Here is a 24,627-nt window from a genome sequence, read left to right on the forward strand (position 1 = left end):
TGGATGGTGGTTTGAGGGAGGGGCTGGCTGGGTAGAGCAGAAATTGATTAATGAAATTAAAGAACAATTATGAATGGCACAGGCAGAGATAAAAAAATGCATTCAGAACGTCTTTAATCATGTAACACTAAAACTTCTTTACAGTGTCATGGCAATCTACACTTCACCATCTGCTCAAATTTGGTTCTGCCCCCATTTTTCAAATACAGAATAAAAATGACATTTTAAAACAGAACACATGGCTGCTTCTACAAGACTTCTTTGCTTCAAGTGATTATTTTTTGCCTGTTAGTCTTGTATAAACTTCTTAAATCAACATAATTCTTTCCATAAGAATTGTAAAAGATAAAAGCTCTCTCCTCCATACCCTCAGACCTTTGTGCCATGGTTAGGTGTGTCTTCTGCTTTAGGATGGCAGCTCTTCTTCCAGGCTCAGTATGCACCCCAGAAATGGAAAGTTGGGAGTAGGGGAAGAAATAATGAGTTACTTTAGGAGTATCTCAGTGTATTAAAGTTGAGAGGTTAGCTAGAAAGATTATATTTGGGGCAGAAGGATGCAACAAGCATCCATCAGGGCTTTGGAAGATATTCTGCACTACATTACACATGGAGGGATTTTGTTATGGACCATCAAAGAAACTGTTGCCACGAAAGACAGAAGAGACAATCTTGCCAGTGGAATTGATAGTGCCTTCGCTGTCCGAGCTGGACTCCGAGTCGCTGCTCCCCGAGTAGGCGCCCAGGCCAGGCAGGATCCCGATGCACACAGCTGCTGAGGGACAATGCACTGTGGAGCCTCCCACTGAGCTGCTCCCCAGGGGAACACAGGAGGGTTTTTCTGGAAGAGAGAAACCTCAGTCAAAAAGTGGAGTGCAGGAAAGGGCTTTCAATCAGCCCAGGAGCCGCCACGTGTCACTCACCTGCTGTTCCCACATAAGCAGCGGATGATTTCAGGATTTAATTAAAGCATAAGGCAGCTTTATGCTGTAATAAAGTCATTCTGACAGGAAAGACTTGCTACCTCAGGGGATTTTTTTCTTCTCATCACTAGTTTAAGCCCACCTCTATGCTGGCATTACAGATGTTTTATTCTGAAGTTGTCAGTTTGATGCTTGTCAAGTACCAAACCCACTAAATAAGAGTAAATGGCTCTGCTTTGAGTAATTGAGTATTTTTTTTGCAATATAACAGCATAGTTGAGAAAAAGTTTTATTCCATAATTCTGCTAGTCAACATCTCCCATCTTCCATGGCTAATTAATTATTTCTGCTGTTCTGAAAGTTTACTGAACAGAAGGAGATTCAGGAAGCGCCTTGGGTTGTCGTTACACAACTGCAGCTCGCCTGATTTGTGTCAGAGTTTCTTGACAGCAAGTCAATTGCAGCCCTGACAGCTAAAGCTGAAACACAACTTTATTTTTCTTCTAGTTCCCCACAATTTTCTGAAACAAATTGATTTCAGGATGGACCAAATCACTTCAGAGCATAAAGCTGAAGTGGATGTACACAAATACATATAATGCTGCTGTGAAGAGGAAGGGGATGGTCTGTTCTCCATGTCTCCTGCCCACAGAGCAAGCATTAGGCTTGAAATGCACCTAAGGACAATTCTATTAGTTATCAGATTGAACTCTTTCAGGTTAATAAACTCTCAAAGGAAGGTGCACAGTCTCTATCTGTGGAGACTTAAGAGCTCCTCAGACAAACATCTGTCAGGACTGGTTTGGGCAGGGGACATCCTGATAACCTGCAGAGGTTCCCTGCAGCCCTATTATCCATCAAGGCTGTCAGCACCCACTCTCACCATTCTACTGCTTAAGAGTGAACCATGCTGCCTTGCCCAGTGAAGGAACAGAAAAGCAAAGCCTCCATGAGATTTAACCCCAACTCAGTTGCTGTTCAGTGACAGACACAGCTTCCCAAATGCAGAAGTTGGATATACCTTGATTCTTGTCGTCGTGGTCAGTGTCTAGTTTCAACCTCTTCACACTGTTACCACCATCTGAACTGTGGAAAAAATAAGCTCTTCATAGATAACCACTTAATTACTGTGAAGTCATTGTTACATCTTTGCCTCAAATCCTACAGCAAATGCCAGCAGGGTCCCCTGATGACCATCACCATTTCCAGCTGCCATTTACTGAGGCTCCTTGGGGAACACACAGGATCCAAGGCAGCACCAACACCTACACTACAAGTATCACTTGTTAATCTGGGAAAGGAAAACACCTCTTAGAGCTCCAGTCAAACCCCTTGCACAGCAGCCTAGAGCTGCCTGTTCAGCAGGACATGCCCCACAGGAGACTGGGAGTGACTACCTGAGCTTCAGACACCCACAAGACCACAGCCTTGCACATGTGCATTACCATGCTTGCTGGTGCAAACATCCACGGCTTTTCCCTTGAAGGGATTCTTCCCTCTCCTTCAAGCACCTAGACAGCCTGTTCTAAAACATCTAGAAATCTTACACCCAGCAAGCCCAGACAGTCTTACAGCAATTCACAGAAGTGTCCAGAAAGGCTTTTTCTGGGTCCAAAGTGGCATTGGGAGAAAGGGGCATGACTTGGACTTCTGACTCTTCAGTGCTTCTACAGCTCTCCTCTGTCACTGCTCAGGTTTTTCCCCCCTGCTTCTGCATGTTCCCAGTTCTAAGGCATCCACATAAACAAATGCTTCCCAGATTCAGCAGTGATGAACTGATGAAGCATGAGCATTATTATGCATTAACTCTTTTCCTTTTTTCGGTCCCTATCAGAACATGGAGTACAGATGAAAGGTTACTCTGTGCAGAAAGCTTTTAATAGTAATACATCCTTTACAGGAAATTACAAAGCTCAGGGAGCAGATGTTGAGCTCACACTACACTTGCTTTGGGCCACTTTGCAATAAAAGATAAGATGGCAAAAATAGAAGACTGCAAAGCAAGTCTGCAATGGCACTGACATGTCAGCTAAGATGCTCTCTTTAAACAGATGCCATCTGCAGACTTTAGAAGTACCATTAAGCACATGCCAGCTCCTTTTCTCCATCCTACTGGATTAAATACTATTAGTTACAAGACAAAAACTACATTGCTGGCTGCTTGTTACCAGCTCAGGGTTTTTTCTTTTCTGCCTTCCCAGACCCAATCTATCACCCTACTCCACAGACATTAGGTGGTGGAAGTGCTTACTTCACTTTTCAGACATGCAATTAACTGCTGTACTGGGAGCTAAACATCACCCTACAAGATAAGCTTCTAAAATAATCTTGCATTTTCTGAGACGATTTGAACACACTGAATTTTGAGATGTCAGTAATCATCTTAAGTATTAGATGATTCATATGTGGGAAATAAGTCTGGTCACACATGCCTGGTTTCTCCATAACCTGTAACACACCAGCAGCTGTGTTTGCAGGCCAAGATCAAAGCAGCAAACACATCACAGACCCAGCTGTCACCTCCATGGGATGGAAAGGGTGTTGATGTATCAGTACAAATCACCGAGGAACACAAAGTTTCTCTGATATCCTCAGGACCAAACTGGTACCAAACTGCTACACAAAGCTCCTCTCTTGCAGCCTTGTCTCCCCCATGCTGTCCATTTTAAACAATCCATTTTAAACACAGATAAAACTGGCTGATAAATTAGGCAACCTGAATGAAATTGCATTTGAGGTGACACTGATATCTACAAACAGACGTAAAATAGATTCCCTCAAACCCCAAGCAGGATTGCCCAAGCCTGGCACTCTAAAATGAAGATCCTACCCACTTGCTTTACACATGCTTATCTATTTGATTTGCTTCATGTTTTTCCCCACAGTTTGTGAGAGCCTATAGAAACAAGACTGGTCTTTTCTTATACCTTCCCCCTTTTTTCTTTAGGGCTAAGGTTTACACCTCACTCTCTGGAGGCAGTTTTGGCCTGTCTCCCTTTACACTGCTAACTGGGTTCCGTTCCTCATGAATTTATAGAGGTGTGAAACTAACCTTCTGTGTTTCACAGCTCCTGCCAACAGCTTTGCCTGAGAAAATTTGTTCTTGTTTTCCACTGACTTCATGGGCAATTTCTTCTCAGTTTCCTTCTTTGGGTCCATACTGACTCCCACTTTAGTGAGAGTACTGTGAATTAAGGGTTAAGGATCAACTGGGAAGGAACAGGGAGAACAGACATTTCCTCCCCGATATATTTAGCCAGCTCTGCTGACAGCAGCGACCGAAGTTCATTCACATATTCTATCAAAATAGACTTATTTGTAATGACATTGAGCTGATAGCTCCAGCCAAAAGAGAAGAAACTTCGCCCTCTGGGGTCAGAACACTCTGAGGTATCAGGACCAGCTCTCCTTTGAAGATGCCCAGGCAGCAGCCTGGCTGTTGTGAAGCCAACACAAGCCAGAAAGGTGTAACACAAAACACCCAGCACCCATGAACATATCCACCATTCTGCCTTTTCCTAAAGGCCTTAGAAAAGCAAAAAGGTCAGGCTGGACCAAAACAAACAAATCAAACAGGCAATGCAGTACTTCCCCTTCTACAGGGATCAACACATTTGTAATTCAAATTTGCTGCTCCACACTCTAATCCTTACCAGAAAAGCTGAGTAGCAATATATGCACACACTTCCACTCCTCAAACCCTCTTGTTGCTGAGCCCAGCAGATTTCAGCCTAGCAAGAAAGAACAGCTCCACTTTTCAGGTTTGGTCTTTAAACAATACCTTTTCAGCTCATCTCTCTGTAAGGACCATAAAGCTTCTACTGCTGGTCTGAGGACCAATCCCAAGAGAAAGGAGACACTGATTAAAGGGAACTGTGGTCCAAGATTCACCCCAAAAAGATTGCAACTGCTCAGAAAAGCTAAGTAGATTAAAACAGTGTTAGCAAGGTGGAATGAAGCTGAAACATACAATGATGTGAAGAAGCTTAAGCAGGTTCTGAGATGGGATAAGAAGGAGCTGGGTCTGTTTATTAGAGCAAACTCTGCACACACTGAACACACCTCCTTGTGTGATGAAGAGAAATCTGTCAAAGACCCTGTTTGCAGATGAGGCGCCAGGAGAGTCACACAAAATTCTGCAAAAATTTTAACTGCACAGGCAAATTAACCTAGTTTAAAAGCATGTTTATAAACTCAAATCTAGTATTCTAACAGCTTCTCCTCCAACTACAGTTCCACAGCCTGGAGTTTCACAGGTGCCCCAGTCACTGCAGACATATATTGGACAGTGAATTTCATGTTGATGACCACGTATTTGAAGCTATAGTTTTTTCCCCTACCAAATATCTGAAAATCAAAAACTTTGCTTTGAAATAACATCAGTGTCCAATTACTTTACAGACAGGAATGTTCAGATGCCATTTATTATTTGATTTTCCTAAAGACACAGCAGTAACCCAGACTGTTCTTTACTTCAACCAAAAGTCTTCTCAGCCCAAACCACTGTTCAATTTTATCTATCTTTGAGATGGCACAGGAGTGCCATCCTGTGGCTGTCTGGAGTCATCTGAAAGCTCCTTCTGCCGAACAAGATTTGATGTTGCCACACAATTCTTCGACACACTGCAGTGTTCCACTGCCACATTTAGGTCCATTACCTCGTTATATTCTAAGCCTGGCTGAGGAACTCAAAGACTTTTCTTTTAAAAGATACCAAATTACAGACTTTTAGCTTCCATCCAGGATGGCATTCTCCTAAAACTCCTCAACTAGAAAGGCACAGCACATTTTTAGTAGATATCTTATACATCCTGCTGTCATTAGCAAATGTAATGCTGTACCCAGCCAAGAAGTGTTCCCTCTCAGGAAGACAACATTAGAAACAAACCTCTCAATCTTAAATATCAACTGCACTAAACAAGCTGTCCTTCAGTAAAGCTAGCTTCTTGGAGGGGGACTGTTCCTACATTTAGACAAGAGGGAAGACAAGATGATCTTGTTCTCAAATACTTCTTGGAAATTGCTAAAAAAAATATTTGTAAATCTTTATCTGAACAGGGGGGTCTGGATAGGGTAAGGAACAAACAAATCTAGTTATTCATGCAGGAGAAAGAAAAAATCCTATTCATCCATGCATATGAATTTCTTATGCTCAAGAATACATTAAAATATTCCAAGGCATATTTATCCTGAAGATGTATAATTTTGTGATTGTTCAACCTGAAAAATTAAGGAAAAAAAATAAATCTTTGTACTTGAATATTGATGCAGTTTTTACCATGAAATGGTAATGAAATCCACTAGGTTGACATTCCTCTTATTAATTTGGAAGAGCACTTGAACAACACCTATAGATACAGCACAGTGGTTTTTGTAACTGCAGTGATAAACCATTAGTAACAACCTGCAGAAGCAAAAAACACTTTTGCATTTCAGAACACTGCCAAAAATTTCAAAACACAAGTCATTTTGCTCTGAGGTTACCTGAAATATTATGGTTAAATAAAAAGAATTTAAAAAGGAAATTAAATGGGCAACACTTTTGATTTTCTCATGAGATGAGGTGACTATAAAACATTCTCCCTTCCTCCACCCCATCAGCAATAAGTTCTACAGTTTAATTTTTACAGCAAGACTTTGGATTCAGAGCCACCAATATTACTAAGAGTGCAAAGACTGAGGTAAGATGGCCTGTACATCTTGATCAGGCTGTTCAGGGATCTGTGTGTTATGTGGCTAATTCAAGGCAACTAAATTCCCTCCAGGCTGGTATGGCTCACCCCAGATGTACGTGACATAACAAGAGCTGTCAGCTGCTCCCACAGCACAATCTCACACTGCACAACCCTGCATCAGCCAGCCCCGCGAGCAACCACCACCGAAACTAAATATATCCCACAAATATCCCATGATTAGATCCAGCAAATCAAGAAAATACTCCAAAGCAATCAACTAACTGCAGCCTATTTCTGAAGTGAAAAAAATCCATCAGGATTGCTTTTTCATAAACGCATTCCTGAGCTAATTGAGATGCTCTTCACGGGACACACGCTCCAAACTGTAATTCATTGACTAACACAAGATAAAACCAAGCTTTGTAGTATCAGCTCTATTCAATTTTATTTGCTGACTTGTTCTGGTCTCCTCCTTGTATCCACAAGCAATCTCATTTATACTAAAGCTTCCCTGAGAATTTGTGTTTTGTTCACCCATAACTCAAAAGCCAGAGACAAGGAAACCATCAGATTGTGCATAGGTTTAGTAAATCTCAAAAAAACCAACATTTTGCTTAGCACTGAAATTCTCAAATCATTCCAACCTCCCTTGATTGGCATTAATTAGAGAGAAAAAGCATCCTATATGATTTTCTAGCATATCTACAAGAAAATTAGGCATTTAACAGCAAAGCTAAATTATCTTGCTCTTAGTCCTGCCTACAAGTGTGTATTACCCAAAGGAGCCAAGACTCCAAGGGCACTGACTTCCCAGAACAAAGTCAGCACATCTCACAGATGTATTTAATTTCTCATCCTGCAGGTATCAGCAGGAGAGAAAGTATCTAATACTCCAAAAAGAGTAACAGAGAGAGCAATCCATACATTATTTCAAACGGGTATGTTAAAATTAGACAATATATAGTTAAAAAAAAAAGAGCATGTAATTTTCCATAAGAAGACAAAAGCAAAAGATCAGAAAAAACACACTGGCTTTTCTTTATGTTCCCTTTCTCTTTTTAGTGATGCTACTTCATTACCTCAATAACAGAAAAAACCAAACCCCTAAACAAGGGAGGGGGAGAAGGAAACAAAAGTATCAAAGTGGGAGTTGAGGGGGACTATCTAACATTGCAGTGGTCTATCAAAGCTACAATGAAACCATTAAACTTTGAAAGTGTATCATTATACACATTCTGTAAAGCCCTTCTATAAAAATGTCAACTGACAGAACAAACTACAGCCCACTCTTACCCTCCTCTAGGTAACCACCAGTCATTTTAGTGCAAAGGATATTCTGTATTCATTTAGTTCTTTCAGCTCTTCTTCCCTTCGTTGTTTTTCTAGTAGCTCTTGCTGCCGAGAAACCTCATCAAGGAAATGCGTCTCATCTTCATCTAAGCCTCTTACCATATTTTCTGAATAAAGAAAGAAGAAATTTTTTTGGTTTCAGACACCAAGTCTAAGTCTGTCACCTCCAAATGCTCTTAAACCAACCAATAACTAAAAAACCACACTACTTCTTCCCTCAAAAAAGGAAGTACATTTTCTTACAGCAAACAATTCCTACCTAATTAGTTTTAACACCTGTTCAAAAATTTAAAAATAAGTAGAAGCAAGACAACTCCTAATTTCTAAATAAAAACAAATTCTTCCTAAACATGCTACGCTATTTTAAGGAAAGTATATGCTAGTGCAGCAGGAAGGTCTTTTATTTCCTGTTCTGCAAATGTTCAGTGCCTCTTGAGCAAATTATTTAATTAGAATGACAATAAACACTATGCTTTAGAAAGACCAAATCTTGTTGTTTGTAGTCATTATCAGAAATCTTAGCCCAATCATCCCCTTTAGTCTTCATTAAAGTTTAATTCCATAGGAGGATTTTTTAGGCTTTTACATGAAGTCACCATATTTTTAATCTTCACCCACACAGGCAGGCCCTAGTCACTTTGAGGGCAAACTAGGAAATCCATTTTTACTGATAACTGACAAGCTTGTGTCTGACAGAAAAGCTCTGGAAATCAATTATTATCTGAGGTTACTTTATAAAAGCCAATCTCTGCTCCTTCCAACTCATTCAGAGCTCATTCATAAAGCTTTAAAGAGTAACTTGTAGCTCTCACTACTACTGCTGAGGGTCCCTTCAGAGAGCAAAAGTAGTGAAACTCGGGACATTTTTTGAAGCAAGTGACATGAATTAATTCCATTTTCTGCCTGCTTCATCTGCAAACTAAGAGGAGCAGCCACTGAGGTCCTTTGAGCTGAGGTTTCACTGAGATTCCCTCACAGGCACTCTGCAGTAGGTTTTGTTCTCCAGGTTAGCTGGTATCTGATATTCTGCTGTGGCTGCCTTAAAAGCAGAAGTGGATTTACTTCTCAGGGTTACTTCCTATTCCAGTACTTGGATTAGCAGAGCAAATGTGCTGATGGGCAAGAAAAACTATTAATTTACACAGTTATTAGAAGCCCTTCCCATTCAGGCTGACAGCAGTCAGTCAGCTGGAGACTACCATGCATTAGAGCTGCCATCTATACTTGCCACTTTTCAAAGGGCTTTTCTATTAAAACCAGAAATTCAAACATCAATAGAAATTAGGTTCCCATTCCATTAGAAGAGTCAAACATCTACTTTTGAAGAATCAAAACATGTAAATTTACTTCTTCCAAATCATAATCCTAACTCTCAAATCACTTTCAGTCAAATAATTATGGCTTGGAAATGTAATAGCTGCTCTAACAGGATTTCTTTAATTGATTCAAGCATGTGTTAAAGCATGAGTTCAAAACTCACAAAACCACAATATTTTCACGCTTTTTCATGGATTGCCATCGAGTTTGTTTGTTGTTTTTTTTATTTTATATGCAATATAAGCTCAGTTTTCAACACTTTACAGGCATGCAGCTTGATAACTACAAACATCTTTTGAGTTTTGCATGTGTGTAGTGCTGCCCCAGGGTACAGAACATATTTCTTTAAAAATCCAGGATTTCAATAGTACTCTGCTGAAGCCTTTGTTTCCCTCTCAGAGAGGGAGGCAAGACACACAGACATATCCTTTACTCAGAAGTTGTGCACAGCTGTTGCATACAACACATGCAGTTTGCTGCTGGTGCTGCTTACTGAATTTAAATTGCTCCTCAAACTCCTGCTGCTTCTTTTCTCTCTGTTCCTGGAGCCTTTCATACAACGACCGTGGGTCATATGCCTCCTCTGGGCATTCTGAAAGGAACAAATCAGGAAGGGAGACCATATGTTAGAAACATAAACCATCAATAGTTCTGTTCCTTCATGTAAAAAAATCCTTCAATTATAGAAAATAAAAAGCCATTACTTTTTATTTCTATTTTCCACAAAAGTGAAAAATTCACAGATCTTTTTCCTGTAATTTTTGAAATTTAGCCCATACCTTTTGGGTCCTCAGGTTTTCGGACCTTTTCCCATTCCTCTTGCCTTCTCTTCCGTCGCTCCTCGAGCTCTGCTTCAGACACGAACCTCTTGTTAATCACGAGGTCAGCAGTACCATCTCCCCCATCCATTGTGGAGCAGTGTCTCCTAGAAACACAATATGCAAAACATCAGGAGTCTGATTATGCTTTTCAGTGAGTGAATTATTAAATATCCTGAAAAACAGACCTGCTGCCCTTACAATAACTTCAGCTCTCTAAAGAACACTGCATAGTAAGCACTGACTGTGACACAGACTCACTGCCTAAGTGCTAAGACTAATAAGCATCATCTATTACTCCTTCCTTACTCTTTTCATCATTATTAGGCTGTTTTTCTGAAAGTCATGATTTAATGGGTTTACTTTGCTTAAGTATTTTAAAAAAATAAAATTAAACATCCTCACCTACACTCTCACCCTTTTATTTCTGTTCCTCCATGTCTTTTCTGAAGAGAGACAAAGCAATGGCAAAACATCAAATCCCAAGTTCTTTTAGACCAACCAATATGAAAATTTGAGAAAGCTTGCCTGTTTTCAGTTGTTGAATGCGTGTATTTAGAAGTGATTAACAGTGAGATTTCAGAAATTAGCAGCTGTTCTGGTTTTGGCTGGGACAGAGCTAAACTCCTTAGTAGCTGGTGCAGCTCTGTGCTTTGGGTTTGGAGCGACAATAACATTGATAACACTTGGCAGTTTTAGCCAAAGCCAAGGACTCCTCAGTATCTCACGCTCCAGCAGCAAGGAGCTACACAAGAAGCTGTGAAGGAGCATGGCCAGGACAGATGTCCTGAATTGGCCAAAGGGATATTTTTTAGAAGCATGACCCCAGAACACTGTGCCCAGTATATAAACTGGGGGGGCCTGGCTGGGAATCAACAGGTGAGTGAGAAAGGGAACTCCTCATGGCTAAAACAGAGCGGGGGTTACAAAATGAGCAGCACTTTCCCTGGAGAGAACATAGCCACTTCCCACACAGTGCAGCCACCCTCTGCTTCAAGATTTCAGTACCAGGTGCAAAGTGGAGATGCTCCAAGTAGTTGACCTAACAAGGAAACTCATGGTCTTGACACCTGTAAGCCCAGGATGAAACAAACTGCTTCTGTAAGTCCTAGGTGTCTCCTTTCAGAATTGTTCTGCCAACTCCGTGCTACACAATGGAGCCCTAATGCCTGTTTTTGTTTCAAGCCTGTACATCAAAACTGTGCACAGAAGTACAACATAAACACAACATACAGAGCTGTTCATTTAAAGACATGCACACATAACTTTCTTCTACTTCATTATCTCCCTGGTATAACTGCAGCAATTAAGGACTGCAGATGACTGCCCACAGTTCTGCCAAGTACCGTTCATTTGGGATCTCATCCTGTCTGCATTTCAGCACAAAACAGATCCCAGAACACTTACTCTTCCAAGGAGGAAGGGATGCAGTAACTCAAATAAGTGAAAAAACCTGTTTCTCATCCTTCAAGGACTCAATCCTGCAGGAAGTCCTGAAACCCTTACAAAACCTGATGGTTTTGTGGGGTATTGCTTGTAACAAAAACTAAAATATTGAGGTCTCAGGAGAAATTCAGCTTAGCACACCAGACTAAGATTTGTTACAGCAGGATGCATTATTAAGGTTAGTATTATTAAAATAAGTTAAAACAAAAGTATTCTCTTAAGAATTCCTGGGGACAGGAAGGACAGATCCGGGGCTGGTGATTTTCTCTTTTTTTAACTTTCCTTTATTTCTTTTTTTAATATCTAACAAAAAAATCTACCCTAAGACAAGTCCACTTTCCAGAAAGCATGGAACACTTGCTCTTCAAGTGTAATTTCTGAAGGTGGCTCAAGCTGGAAACCTGCAAAGATAAAAATCAAATCTCACTGCTGAATACAGCTCCTGATCAGAAAGCCAGCTTTCCTATCCAAATGCTGCATAAGCAACATAATTTGTTTTTCCATTTGTGTCATCTCAAACTATATATTTAGAGAGAAAACAAAAGGTTCCAATACAATGGTGACAGAAAGTAATAAAAGCAAACTGAGAGAGAGGGACTCTACAAGAACAGTAAGCTCTGGGGACTAAAGCCTTCAACAGCAAACCATCTGGATCAGTCAGTTCACTCAGACAATATATTTTAAGATACAGGAAGTGGATTAACATTTCATTATGGCCTAATTAAAGGTGCTGTATTAAGATGCAGCAATGATGTTTTCAATACCATCCTGAAAACTGGTGTCTGATACTGACAACCCCATCTTGGGGAAAAGATGGGGGAAAAAACCCACCAAGCAGCATCAGATTAAAGTCCACTTGCACTTATAAAGTTTGCTAACTTTGCTGTATTCTTTGCCCTCTCCCATCTGAAGCAAACACACTCAAACCAGACCAGACAAAAAACACGCACTTGGCAACTTCTCCCTATTTATCTATGTTTTCGTCTGGTGACTGTATTCTAGGGCTATGCTGCCACTGCAAGTGACAAAACTTTGTTACAGTTGTAAACCGCAGGTTTTTATAATACCAGATGGCAACACGCCCAGGATCAGAAAACCTCCCAAACTTCATAACCCTTGCCACCACCTAGGCTGGGACAGATGCAGAGCAGCGACGGCGTCTTGGGTACCCTACTGCAGCTTCCAATACATTCAGCCCTCATTAAATAACAAAGACTACTTACCTACCCATTTCATCACCCCGCCACTGAACCGAGTCGGGCAGAGCTCCCCGCACATCAAATAAGGCGCTGCGTGCGGAGCCTGGAGCCGCCCCGGAGACGGAGGGCATGAATGGCTCCCCACGAGCCTGAGACCGCCCCCGGGCCCCGCTTCCTGCGGATCGCAGAGGGTGCGGGGAACCCTCCCGCCCGTGCCGGGCTCGAGTTGCTCCGAGTCCTCACTGCGACCTCCTCTCCGCACCTTCCCTCCAGCTCCTCGTCCCGGGAGCGGCCCCCGGCCCGCCGCTCTCACGGGGCCCAGGCCCGGCCCTCTTCACCCCGGCACCCGAAGGGCCCGGCAGCCCGGCCACGGCCGCTATCCCCGCCCCCGGGCGCTTCCTCCGGCCCCACCGCCCCGGGCCCGCCCCCGGCACGTACCGCGACCCCTCACAGCGAGCGGCACCGCCGGGCCCGCAGCGTCGCCATTGACCCCGCTCCCCTCCGCCGGCCGCCCCGCCCCTTCCGCCTCCCTCAGCCAACCGAGCGAGCCCTTCCTTCAGCGGCCCCGCCCCCGCGGCACCCAATCCCCTCCGCTCTTACGGCGGGCAGAGCGGCGCGCGGAGCGGACGGGGGTTGGCTGGAGGGATGACGTCACGACGCCCTCGCGTCTCGATTGGGCGAAGCTGCGGTGCCGGGGGCGGGGCCGAGGGCGGGGTGGGTCGCCCGGGAGACGGCGGGGGGCGCGGTCGCGGCCGGGGCGGGGCCTGGGGCCGGGGCGGGGCCGCGTCGTGAGTCGCCTCCATCTTTCGGCACAAAGGAGCGGCGGCAGCACCGGGCCGGGGCCGGATAGGGGCGGAGGGCGCGGGGTCCGCGGCGGCCCCGCTGCGCTCTCGGCGGGGCTGCGCGGAGCTGACCTGAGGTGAGGCAGGGCGGACGCGGCCTGGCTGGCGGCTGACGCGGAGCTGGGGTGGAGCGGGGCGCGCATCGGGCTGAGGGGAAGGGACAGCGCCGGGCTGGGCGCTGGTAGCCCCGTTGCCGACCGTGCCTTAATGAGTGAAGGCACCGTGCTCAGCCCACCCTGCCCTCTGGTCCCCTAGGGGCCCGCCGGCACAGGTCCCGGTTGGGGCGGGGGCCGGGCCGGCGCAGCCCCCCGGCCCCGGGCAGCGGCCCGGGGTCCCGTCGGCTCTGGTGGTTGATGCAGATGCCCCCCAGGGATTGTGAGTGCCCCTCGCCGCGCCACCGGTACCTCCCCTTCTGCGGAGGACAAGCAGGGGTAAGAGGCGGGTGGCCAAGGTGCAGCCCCCGGGCTCGCTGAGCTCTCCCGGAGGCCCCGGAGCTGGGCAGAGCTGGGCTGGCGTGTGGAGCTGGCAGCTCGCTAAAGAAGGCGGCAAGAGGTGAATGAACGGGGGGTTTGGAGAGCCGGGCGCCCCGAGTCCGGGGCTGCTCGGGGCCGGGAGGGGTTGGAACTTCCTAAACGCGCCTCCCGGCTGCACGGAGAGCTCCCGGTGCTCGTATGACTTGCAAAACAAGGGCTTGGCTACAGCGGGGTTGGTGTGCGAGGGGCAAAATGACATCGAATCGCGGAATCACAGACCCCATGAGCTGCTTTGGCAGCTCGGAAACACGACGGTGTTGTTGAGCCCTTGAATATTGTTACATGAATGTCAGGAGTCTGAATCCTGAAAACTGTTTATTGCTCTCAGTGAGAAAATGTTTCTCCACAGCAAGTTTTCTGCCTTTACAGAGGAGATGTGAAGGTGTGGAACGGGCCACCAAATGCCCTCGTTTACGTGGATCTTTTGTTTTGCGTTTTTGGGCCACAGATTAGGCAGCAGCACCTTTGCTACGGGTGCGGGAACACCTCTGCTCTGCTCTGCTCTGCCGCTTCAGTGTTTGTAAAACAGGATTTTTTCACTGCTTGTATTATGCCCACATCTAGCATGACTTCCTCTTTCAAGCCATTTGATTCTGTCCTGCTGATTGCTGTTTCTGTCTTGCAGGCCTTTATTGACCCCCTCTTTTTAGGAACTGCTGGGGGTTTTTTGTGTGTTCTGCTGTGTAGTAGTAGGTGCACTCTCCCTTCTAGGTACAATCTTAATGTAGGTTCCAAGAATGACTGTAGTCACCTTACTTTTCATTTTCTGTTTCATTATTGCAAACTCTCATCCCTGAGCCCAGAGTTCATTTTGGTGCTCAGCCAGTGTTATCACTTTTTCTCACACAGTGAAACTTTGGTCCATGAAGAAACAGACATGAGCTGCCTTTTCTCTCCTAAATTTATTCAGCCTGCTCTATTTTCTGAATGCTGGTGTGTTTGGTGGTTTGTTTGGTTTTTTTTTAATTTATGTCTGTGTCAGTATTTGTTTTCTTCAATATAAGAGATTTTTTTTTTTCCCACTTAGCACTAGCTTTGCCTCAGGATTTAGTTTTTCTGTCCATTGTCTTGCACTGAATGCATGTGTTTGTTTTGGGGTTGTTTTCTTTTCTCATGATGGTCCTCAGCTCTGCTGTGCTTTTCTACTAATTTTCTGTACATCCATCACTGCTTTGAGATTATTGTCATGTGGAAAACTACATCCACTTGTGTACTGTGACTTTCCCTTGTTTTCTTCCTGGTGTTATTTTTTTTTGTTATTTTCTTATTAAACTATACAGATTTTTAAACACTGAATCACCTCATCACCTTTGAGCCATCTGAAATACTGCCTTCCATCTCATCTCCTCTTGGACTCCTGTATTTGTGGATTTCTGGAGGACTGTGCATTCTCAAAACTTGTCATATTATTTTAAGAGTCTGTAATGCTATTAAATGTGTTTTTGTTTTGCATTTATCCAAATGCACAGAATTGATCTTTGATCTAAATCTGGCCCATTCTTTTGTAAGCGCTTTTGCCTGTGTTTTTGTTCTCTGCCTAAGTCCACTCAGCAAAAGAGGCCCTTTCTCCTCCTGGCACCCATTCCTCTGTCCCTCCCTTTAGGACATTGCTATTATTGCTTTGTGCCCCAATCTCTGCTGTTTGTTCCTATTTATAGTTCTGTTTGAACAGACTGTGAATTTCCCATGGTGTGTTCTTTTTCAGATGAGTGAAGCACAATTGTAGTTGCCTGATCACTCCTTGTCTCTTCCCTTTTCATCCAGACATTCTCTTGAGGTTCCTGCTAACTGAAAGTTTTCTGCTTTCCCTGTCCATCACTTGAGTAGGAAGCTCCTCCAGGGTATTTTAGTGCTGTGTTTTGCATTCTGCACAGCTCTTGTCATAACTCTTGCTGATGCTGATTGTTTATTAGTTTAGCCTTGGTTGTTTACCCACTCTCAGATTGCTGATAGACCTAATCCACCTTGTCCTCCCTTATCAGCTGTGATAGGAGTGTGTGTTTGCAGGAAGGTGGGCTTATTGGTTTCTCTGAGGTCTTTAACTTTCCTTTTTATCTACCTTCAGCCTCCTATACATGGAGTTTCACTGCAACATTTTGTGGTATCCTACTCTGTGGCCTCATAATTTGGTGATCACTCAGTGGCTCTCTTGTTCTCTCACCAATACATTATTCTGTGCTTTTCTTAATGTTCTTTTTTTTTTTTTCCTCTTGGAGGGACATGATGGTTTTCTGCACAACTCTAGAGTACTCTCCCTTGGTACATTATCAGTGTTTTCACATAGGAGGTCTTGGCTTGAAGTGCATTTCATTGCTGCAAGTCTAATGGATAGGACTGAAATAGATCACTTATATTTGGTTCCCTCCTGTAAATTAAGACATCCCTTATATTCTGCCCATCAGCTGGAATCAGGGTCAATTCTCCTCAAGCTTTTTGCTTGTTTGTTAAAATTAAGGAATAGCAGGAAGATATTTATTAGTGTAAGAAGTTAATGATAAAGGCAGTGATTTGTCATAGAGCACTTACTGTCCTGTAACTCTCCAGGTTTCTTCATTCAAATTTCCTTTCATATCATTATCCTCTCCTACCTGGCAATGTGCTGTGTTTGAAAATGTCCTCTGTTGGTCATGTAGCTATGTGGTGATACCCTCACAAAGCTCAGCAAGGCTCATGATATGCACTGTGTGGATTCCCTCACAACACAGAGGCACCAACTTAGAATGCTCTCACCTTGTCGTAAATTGAAGGCCAGCTAATGTCATGATATTTGTCCTGTTCTGCTCTATTATCAACATGCTGTGTTCGGCATTTCAAACTGATTTTTGTTTGGTTTTTTTCCCCTGTATTGTACTTACAATTGCTCAGTAAACTTTGAATTTATTCACTGCTTTACAGCAGTGCAGGCAGTGGTCTTATGCTGAGATTCCTTGTCTTTCGAGTATCTCATGTGCTTTGTATTTCCTTGTGTTCTGACAATATATTTTATTTTCCTGGTCTGTGTGTGGTAACTGTAAAGTTGGCATTGCAGGGCAGTGGCTGTGCCAGCATGATCTTTATTTCCTTTTCTATTATTCATTATGTTTCTGAGGTCTAATAAAAGTCAAAGGTTCACACATGACTCACAAGGTTGCATGACTGACCAATGCATCACAATGTCTCTTCAGAAGTACTTGTAATTACCTGCCCTTGATCTGCCATTGCTGTGACCAGACTTGTGCTTTGGAAGCACAGTTCTGCCATGGGAACTCTGTGTGCTTGGTGGGGTTTGCCCATGCAGCAGGGATACCTAGCAGTCCAAAGTCTGGGATGAGGTTTTTAAAGCTGCTCCTTGGTTTTTAAAGCATGTTTATTAGATGGAATTCAGTGAGTTAATGTGATCAGTGACAAGAAATCCATCTTTTTCCTAATAAATCTTTCCCCTCAGGGAAATAGTGGTTTCTGAGCATATAAAACACAACTGTAATTATTTTTCTCCTTTTCTAAAGCTTTTATTTTCTTTTTTTCTTTTTTTTTTTTTCATAGAAAATGCTTCCCTTTTGCTCTAAGTATCTGAATATATCGGTGTTTTGTTAGGTGTGAGAAGGACGAGTGTTGAGGACATTTTGATCTGAAGTGTTGGCATGGGTTTTTGGATTGCTGGCTTCAGTGCATGTGCACAAAGTGGTACAATTACAGCTTGAATCATAGGTTAGAGGGCAGCTGGTGAACTATGAGCTTGTAGGCTGCACCATTCATGTGTATCTTATACCTTCCTGCAGACAGTGGGACATGCTAGAAAGTCATACTGAAAAAAGAAAATCCAGCAACCTGCTGATGCTCTTTTTTTTTCTCTAAAGCTGCATGAAACAGGCTTAGAATTGTTCTCCCTGCTTTTAAAAACATTCAGCTAATGGTGAGTTGAAGTATAGTATATGTGTGTTTGCACTCCAACTCTGATTAATGTATCAGTCCTGAAATAAAAGATTTTTTTTAAAAATTAACAATAGATGAGTTATTCTCTCTTTAGAGCATTACCCCTTTGTAACGTTTAGTGAAGTGGTGTTTAAATGTAATTATCAAAACAATTTAATCTTAATTCTCCTGAAATTCCTCAGAAAGTTATTTAGCAGAAGCCCCAGGTGGCTGAGACTTTGTGTTCCTGGTACTGTTACAGGATTTTGAAAGCCTCTTAAATAGTTTTTGAGCTTTCTGCCTTTTTTGACTAAATTGAGTGCACAGTCTTGTTTAAGCCATGCTCAGACTGCCTTGTGAGACACGTACGTGCTCATCATCCTCCCACTTCCTAACCCACCTGCACTTGTCTGAGCCATCTCTTGGGCACTCAGGCCCCTTCCCCTCCTTGGCCACAGCACATTGAGCGACTTCCTCTGGGTTTCTTCGTAGTGGCCGAGGCCCTAAAACCACTGTAAGAAAATACCACAGCTCAGTGGTTGGAGCAGGATACCTGTGAGACCTGGCAGGAGCACTTGTGCTGGTGAATCCCCAGCGGGCTCTCTCCTGCAGTGTGCTTTGCTGGCAGACTTGTAGCAGGACAGAAAGGAAAGTTCCTGAAGACAGACTCTGAAGAGACAGATGGGAAGAAGTGAAGCTGAGTTCTTGTGTGGGTGGGATTTTTGTTTTAAGTCAGGTCTGTGATAAAGTACTGGAATGGTCTGCCTGGGGAGGTGGTGGAGTCACCATCCCTGGATGCGTTTAAAAAAAGACTTGATGTGGCACTTGGTGCCATGGTTTAGTTGAGGTGTTAGATCTGGGTTGGATTTGATGATCTTGAAGGTCTCTTCCAACCTAGTGATTCTGTGAAGTAGGGGAGATAAGGGGGTTCCAGTGACCTGCCCAGAGGTGTGTTTCAGGTTGTTTTCTTCAGTTCTGGAAGCGCCGGGTAGTTGAGGAATCGTGCTTTCCATGAGTGCTTCTGAGGCAGGTTTGCTAACCTAGTGACCTACATGTTGTACTGGACTCAGATGACAGTCTCTTGAGCAGCTGTCACTGTATCCACTTGCAGGAGGAAAGAGAATGAGAAGGGCATTTCCTGCTCTGTCAGTACAGTCCTGAACTTTGTCTAGCAAAGAGCAGACAGCTTTCCATGGCTGGCAGGGAAGGCCACAAATGTGGCTCTCAACTCTGGCCACTGAAAGATCAGGCCATCCTCTGATGCTGCTTCAATTATGAACATATGGAACTTTCTTCAGCCTGTTTCTAGACATTGTCTGCTCTGCTCACCAAGGCAGTTGTCAGACAGCTGATAATGCAGGCTTCCAGCCGAGGCATTGCTGAGTTTTTCAGCAAAATTATCAAAATTTTACACTGAAAACAGCTTTTGACGTGTGAATTTTACACATTTGTAATAACAGTCATGCCACGTAGCTGGGCTTAGTTCTGTGGTCTACAGCAGGAGACTGTTCTGCGTTCTACATACTAGTTCTGCACCCAATGTTCATCTGAAAACAAGCCCAGCTCTGAGTTAGAGGAAAGAAAAGCGCTTAGTTTAGATAAGAAACAGCCAAACCCTGCCAGTCTTTTGGCCCAGTTACATGACGCTGATGGTTTGCTGACAAGAATCTGCCCCTGCTTCCAGCAGTCCCTCCTTGAAGCCTCTTCTTGGTGCCCACAATGTGATGACTTGGATGCCCCTGTGCTAGCCCTGTTTCCAGTTCCCAGGGCAGGGCTGCACTGTCACTGAGCTGCTCAGTCTCTTGACTTGCCCCTCAAAATGCTTTTGTGGTTTAGATTTTGCTCATGCACAAAGTTCTTTAAGTATTGCAAGGAGTTGATCTCCATGTGACTGAAGAGAAGTCTTTCACTGGTTTCTGGATACTGATATAGATAAAGCCTTATCCTTTCTGAAATGAACTGTTGTAAATTTTATTAGATAAAGCTTTAAAAATGCCTTTTTTTTTTCTTTTTTTTTTTTTTTGATTTCTTTGCCATTCTACACCTCTGCTTGGTATCCAAAGAATCACTTTTGTCCCAGCATTGTCTGTTCTGGCATTTCTTGTGGATTTTTTGGGAGAGTTTTGGGCTTTTTTGGTGAGGTTTTTTATATTGAATCCTGATATCATGAATGCTTTTCTCAGAATTGTATTGTTGATAACGCCTTTAACTTTCTGGGCAGCAAGGAAGATTAACTTGAATTAATTGAAAGAGTTATTTATAAGCTTACAAATGAATGTCTGTGCCAAGACTTAATAGAGTATAGCTAATCGATTTTATTTCATGTGCTTGTATCCCTGCAGTTTATAGGATTAGTGTTCCTTGCCATCTACTGGGCATTATCTTTATCTCCCTGCCACTTCTGAAGCAGTGCATTATCCTCTGCTCCTTGGGCAACTGCTGAGCTTGTTCAGCTCTGCCAGGCCACATCACCCTGCTGGAGGCACTTCTTGTTCAACTTCACTGGGCTGTCAGATACCACTATCTTTTTAAAAGATCATTATCTGAGAAGTGCTTTCATCTGCCTCAAAGCATAACTTAAGCTCGGTCTCTGATAAGAAATTTAATGATCCATCTGTGTCTTGGGGAGCTGGGAAACAGGAAGTATGATCGATACCAGCGGTGGTTTAGACGTGAAGCAAAGTTGAGGTTTTCTATAGTACAAAGGACAGTTCCACCTAAATGACTGTGAGATGACAAATGATGACCTCTGAGATGGGGAAGCTCTGAAAGTAGCAAATGCTTCAGTTTCCCTTTGAGAAAGAAAGCTGAACAATCTGATGCCTGGCATGTCCTGAGCACTAGTGTCTCTGGATCCAGAGGTAAGAGAAAAACTGTGCAAGGGAGCAATCCCTACCAGGCCTGCTCTGGCAACACTCAGTTGAGAAAGTGAAGTTCGCTTTAAATCTGTGTTGCAATTTTGGTGTTCCTGTACCAGCTTAAAAAAGGGGTTTAAAGGAAGTGAAAAGAAAAGCAATGCACTGTGCAAGTGACTATAAAATTTGACTTTCACAGTGAGTCTACAGAAGAATCTACTGTGGTGGTAGTTACTGTCTGCTTCTTTCTGCTTTACATCAAGTCAAACAAGAGATCAGATCCTCCAGCTCTGTGTTTGTGACAAAGATGAATTACCTACAGAAAACATCGGGGTTAAGGCCCAATTGTTTGCATAAACCTTGTACAGCTCTGGGGGTTTTTACTCATGAGCACTTGTGCAGGAGCTGGAAAGCTTTGAGACATGGTGAGTCTCCATTTACGAAACTGGCACGCTCAAGGTCAGTCTGCTTTTGGTTTAGGGTGCTCTTGCCTCAGCAAGAAAGCAACCAGCTGTGGCAATGGCTTTGTGAAATGCTGTATGCCAGCAAAGACTGCTTCCCATCGTGTTTTGACACTAGTCTTAACCCTCCAAGGTATTTTTAAAGAAAATAGAACTGAATTAGGGGTTTGCTTCAGATTACACAATATGGTGGTTGGTTACCACATGCAAAAGAACCAGCAGGGTATTTACGGGCTCCTCCCGAAGCCTGCGGTCCCCCGTCTGCGTGCACTGCGTGGTACCATGCTGGACACCCAGCAGCTGCTTCTCTTTAGTTGCACAAGTCTCACAGGTGAGAAGTTAACCTTGCATGTCAATGGGATCTCCTGAAAAAGTCTCCATTTCACATTCTATTTATATGTAATTTACTGAAATTCCTTGGTTTTCAGTACTATCCCCATAATTTCAAAGCTGAAAATTCTCTTTATTATAAAAGCTTGTTTTTCAAACTGGTTTCTTCTTCCTCTTATTCCTGTATCAAAGTTGATTAGCAGCAATTCATAGCTGTGTTTTCTTCCAGTTTGAACTTTCATCTGACAGGCATCACAAGTATTTCCATCTCTTCCTTTTTAGGAGCATCATTTCTTTGGGAAGGAAATGCTGAGGAAATATTTCTAATTATTTTATCTCCTTAATAGGAAACTGCTGGCTAAAACTCTTACAGTTTTGCTTTCAAAAACCTATCAGCTTTACTGTGTGGTTTGTTGACTGAGCTCCTGTGTTGCTCTGCTCAAGAGGGGAAATCACTGGTCTTACTTTTGTAGTGGTGGCAGAAGCTGGAAAAGTGTTTCTGATAGCAGAAACCTCCCCCATTTATGTGCAGGAGGAGTTTTTTGTTTATTTGGCAGTGCACTCCATTTCATGGAAAGAAGAGGCATTTTCCATCATGAGGCAGTATTATGGTTGGCTGTTACTGAATATTTGAAGGGATGAATCACTGAATCTTGGGCTACACATTGCAGAGAAATGATCCCAGTGCCACTTGGAGCCAGCTCCTCCACTGGCATGCTCAGTTGGATGATCCAGAGGAGGCCTCTCTGGGGCAGGCTGGGCATCTGCACTGCCAGGCAGGTGCAAATCCACTCCCACAGCAGCATCCCTTTCAATGGGTGATGATTTTGTCTTTCCTACTTGGACTTCTGGCCGTGGTCAGTTAGCCTGTGGAGCCTGCCAGGAGAGCAGTTGCTTTCTGTGGTGGGGATGGTCCCAGTGGCTGGTGGAGGTGTGTGGGGGCACAGAGGCAGCAGCTGGCAGCTGCTTTTCTCCCATGCAGGGAAGGTATCCTGCACCAGCAGCATCTGATCCAGGAGCTTTGTTGAGGACAAAATGTGCTGGGGCAGCTGCTCAGTGAGTGTCCCACAGGGGCTCTCTGGTGCAAAGGTGTCGGACATTGGTATTTGGTGCTGTTTGGTGAGAGCTGGAGTACCAGCTACTTCTTATAGAATAAAAACTTGTATTTTTATTAATTTCCTTTGCACTTCAGAACCCTTCTTCCTGCGTTCGTGCTCTATCCAGACAAGCTGGTTTGTGAGCAGATCTGTAGCAATCTCTCCTACCTTGTGTTCCTAATTATTTAGCCTTTCAGTTTGTTTGAGGCTTGACAATGAGCTCCTTGTATGTGATGGTGAGCAAGAGCCAAGTGAATGCTGTCAAACCCAGCTCTTTACTAAATAAGGGGAGTTTATCCTGTCATTTCTCTCCTCCTGTTATCTAATCAACTTTTATAGTGTACTTTTATTTTCTGCTTTGTCTACTTGAGGGGGATCTGGAGCAGATACTGCTTCTCTTCTTCCTCCTGTAGGGAGTAATTTGAGGTGAGGAGTTGGTCACTGCTCTGCACTTGGCACTGTGCTGTCTGGAATACCAAGGCTGTAGAAACAGGTTGGGTTTTCTTTATCTGTGTCTAATCCTAAAGCTTTTAGATGACAAACTAGTTTTAGAGCCTTGAGAGAATTCCCTCTGTAAAGGCTGCATACAGCTGAAAATAACAGCACAGCTTGATGTAATGGCAGGTGTAGGGAGGAGGTAGAGTACATCTACCTTAGATGCAGTTTCCAAGTGAATTCTCTTTTTTTTCCAATCTCTCCTCAGGGACTCCTCGGTTCCTAGGAGTGAAAGCAGAGTCAGTAATGACTCACTGCCCACCATAAAGGCTTACTGAGCACTGCCTTTTCCAGAGACGACTTTGTGCCCTGCAGGAGAACAATCCACTTCTGCTACAGCACTTTGTGAACTCTCTCAGCCATTCCTGAACCAAGCAAATTTACAGGTGAGTTGATCATAATTAATTGTTTTTAATCATGCTTTAAGTTGTCAGCCAGAAAAACTTAGGCTTGAATAATCAACTTTAATCTTGACATATGTCTGATTTTGTTTCTTTAGGTAGGTTCTTACTCATTGCTAATCTCTTAAAATACAGCTTTTCCATTCTTGGTTTGTTGACAAGATAGATTCACTGGGTTAGCATTTCCATAAGTTACAGAACAACTTTATTCCAATTCTAAATCTGTAACAGTTTCACATTTCAATATTATCTTGCTAAAATGCCCTTAAATGACCCAGATTTATAAATACATAAACATATTCCCTAGAAAGACGTGTTTTGCATTTAACATAACTAGTTCTTTTTAAAGTCAAGAAAGTAATTTGAACCAGTTGTGAACTCAGACAATTCTGTTTGAGGTCTTTGCAGTCTGCACTGGCACTTCTCATCTGCTTGTGACTCTGACTGAGGTGACAGCTGTATTGGCTCAGATGGAAGGACTCTGAGCCTGATGGCCAAACTGCTTAGGGCTTAAAGCAAGCATGATGTGATGCTGAAACCCTTCTGATGATCTGTGGTTTAGGAATTTCTTGACCAAGAAGACAAGATCTTGCCTTTTTTTCCAGTTAATATCCCTCGAGGAATTGATTTTTTTTTTCTTATTTAGCCTCCATTTAATTTCTTAATACTGAACATCTTGCTGTGCTCAAAGATGATGTGCTTCAAGCTACAGAAAAGCCTGTGAAAGCTTGGTTGCAGTGCTTTTCCAGTGGCAGCTGACATCCCAAGACTTGCTCATATGACCAGTGTCTGGCTTCCTGAATGTTGTTGTGATCTTGTCCCAAAGGGCAGCCAGCAGTTGCAGAGTTGCCAGTTGGCTCTGATGGTGGGGGCCTTCCATATTTGAAAGGTGTCATCTCTCTTGGACTTTCTTTTGAATTTAGGGTGCTACATGTCTGCTGTTAATGAGGTTATTTAATAATTGAAGTATAGTAATAACCTATTACAGGATATTCAC

At 43.4% G+C, this 24,627-nt stretch overlaps 2 protein-coding genes across 8 annotated transcripts in view; one reads left to right on the top strand and one right to left on the bottom strand.

Annotated features, from left to right (window-relative positions):
- Positions 1-96: 96 nt before the first annotated feature.
- PSME3IP1 (proteasome activator subunit 3 interacting protein 1) lies at positions 97-13,277 on the bottom strand. Of its 5 annotated transcripts, XM_015639684.2 has the most exons (8): positions 13,164-13,179; positions 11,847-11,927; positions 10,042-10,187; positions 9,756-9,854; positions 7,931-8,052; positions 3,973-4,106; positions 1,942-2,006; positions 97-838 (listed from the first exon to the last, which is right to left on the bottom strand). In XM_015639684.2, the coding sequence occupies exons 3-8, from the start codon at positions 10,169-10,171 to the stop codon at positions 621-623; spliced, it is 768 nt and encodes a 255-aa protein (XP_015495170.1). In that variant the 5' UTR covers positions 10,172-10,187; positions 11,847-11,927; positions 13,164-13,179; the 3' UTR covers positions 97-620. The 5 variants fall into 5 exon arrangements, with proteins under 5 accessions (XP_015495170.1, XP_015495169.1, XP_033373075.1 ...); XM_015639683.2 differs by lacking the exon at positions 11,847-11,927 and having other exon boundaries at positions 13,164-13,277; XM_033517184.1 differs by lacking the exons at positions 11,847-11,927; positions 13,164-13,179 and adding an exon at positions 12,750-12,875.
- A 244-nt stretch (positions 13,278-13,521) lies between these two features.
- Positions 13,522-24,627, top strand: part of RSPRY1 (ring finger and SPRY domain containing 1) — a 35,580-nt gene continuing 24,474 nt past the window's right edge. For 2 of the 3 annotated variants that reach the window (XM_015639639.3, XM_033517147.1), the window contains exons 1-2: positions 13,523-13,644; positions 23,438-23,615. The gene's annotated coding sequence lies outside the window, so the exon portion shown is untranslated. Of the gene's footprint in view, positions 13,645-23,437; positions 23,616-24,627 lie in introns of all 3 variants that reach the window. The other variant, XM_015639641.3, reaches the window with a different exon arrangement.

Source organism: Parus major, chromosome 11 (assembly GCF_001522545.3).
Source record: "Parus major isolate Abel chromosome 11, Parus_major1.1, whole genome shotgun sequence".
Classification (NCBI taxonomy): Eukaryota; Metazoa; Chordata; class Aves; order Passeriformes; family Paridae; genus Parus; species Parus major.

Bases quoted from the DNA above. Each gene is read 5' to 3' on its own strand.
- PSME3IP1 (XM_033517184.1), bottom strand. From the start codon at position 12,856: ATGCCCTCCGTCTCCGGGGCGGCTCCAGGCTCCGCACGCAGCGCCTTA. The intron at 9,855-10,041 runs GTATGGGCTAAA...TGTTCCTTTCAG, and splicing joins AAAACCTGAGGACCCAAAAG to AATGCCCAGAGGAGGCATAT. The intron at 4,107-7,930 runs ATATCCTTTGCA...CCCTTAATTCAC, and splicing joins AAGAACTAAATGAATACAGA to AGTACTCTCACTAAAGTGGG.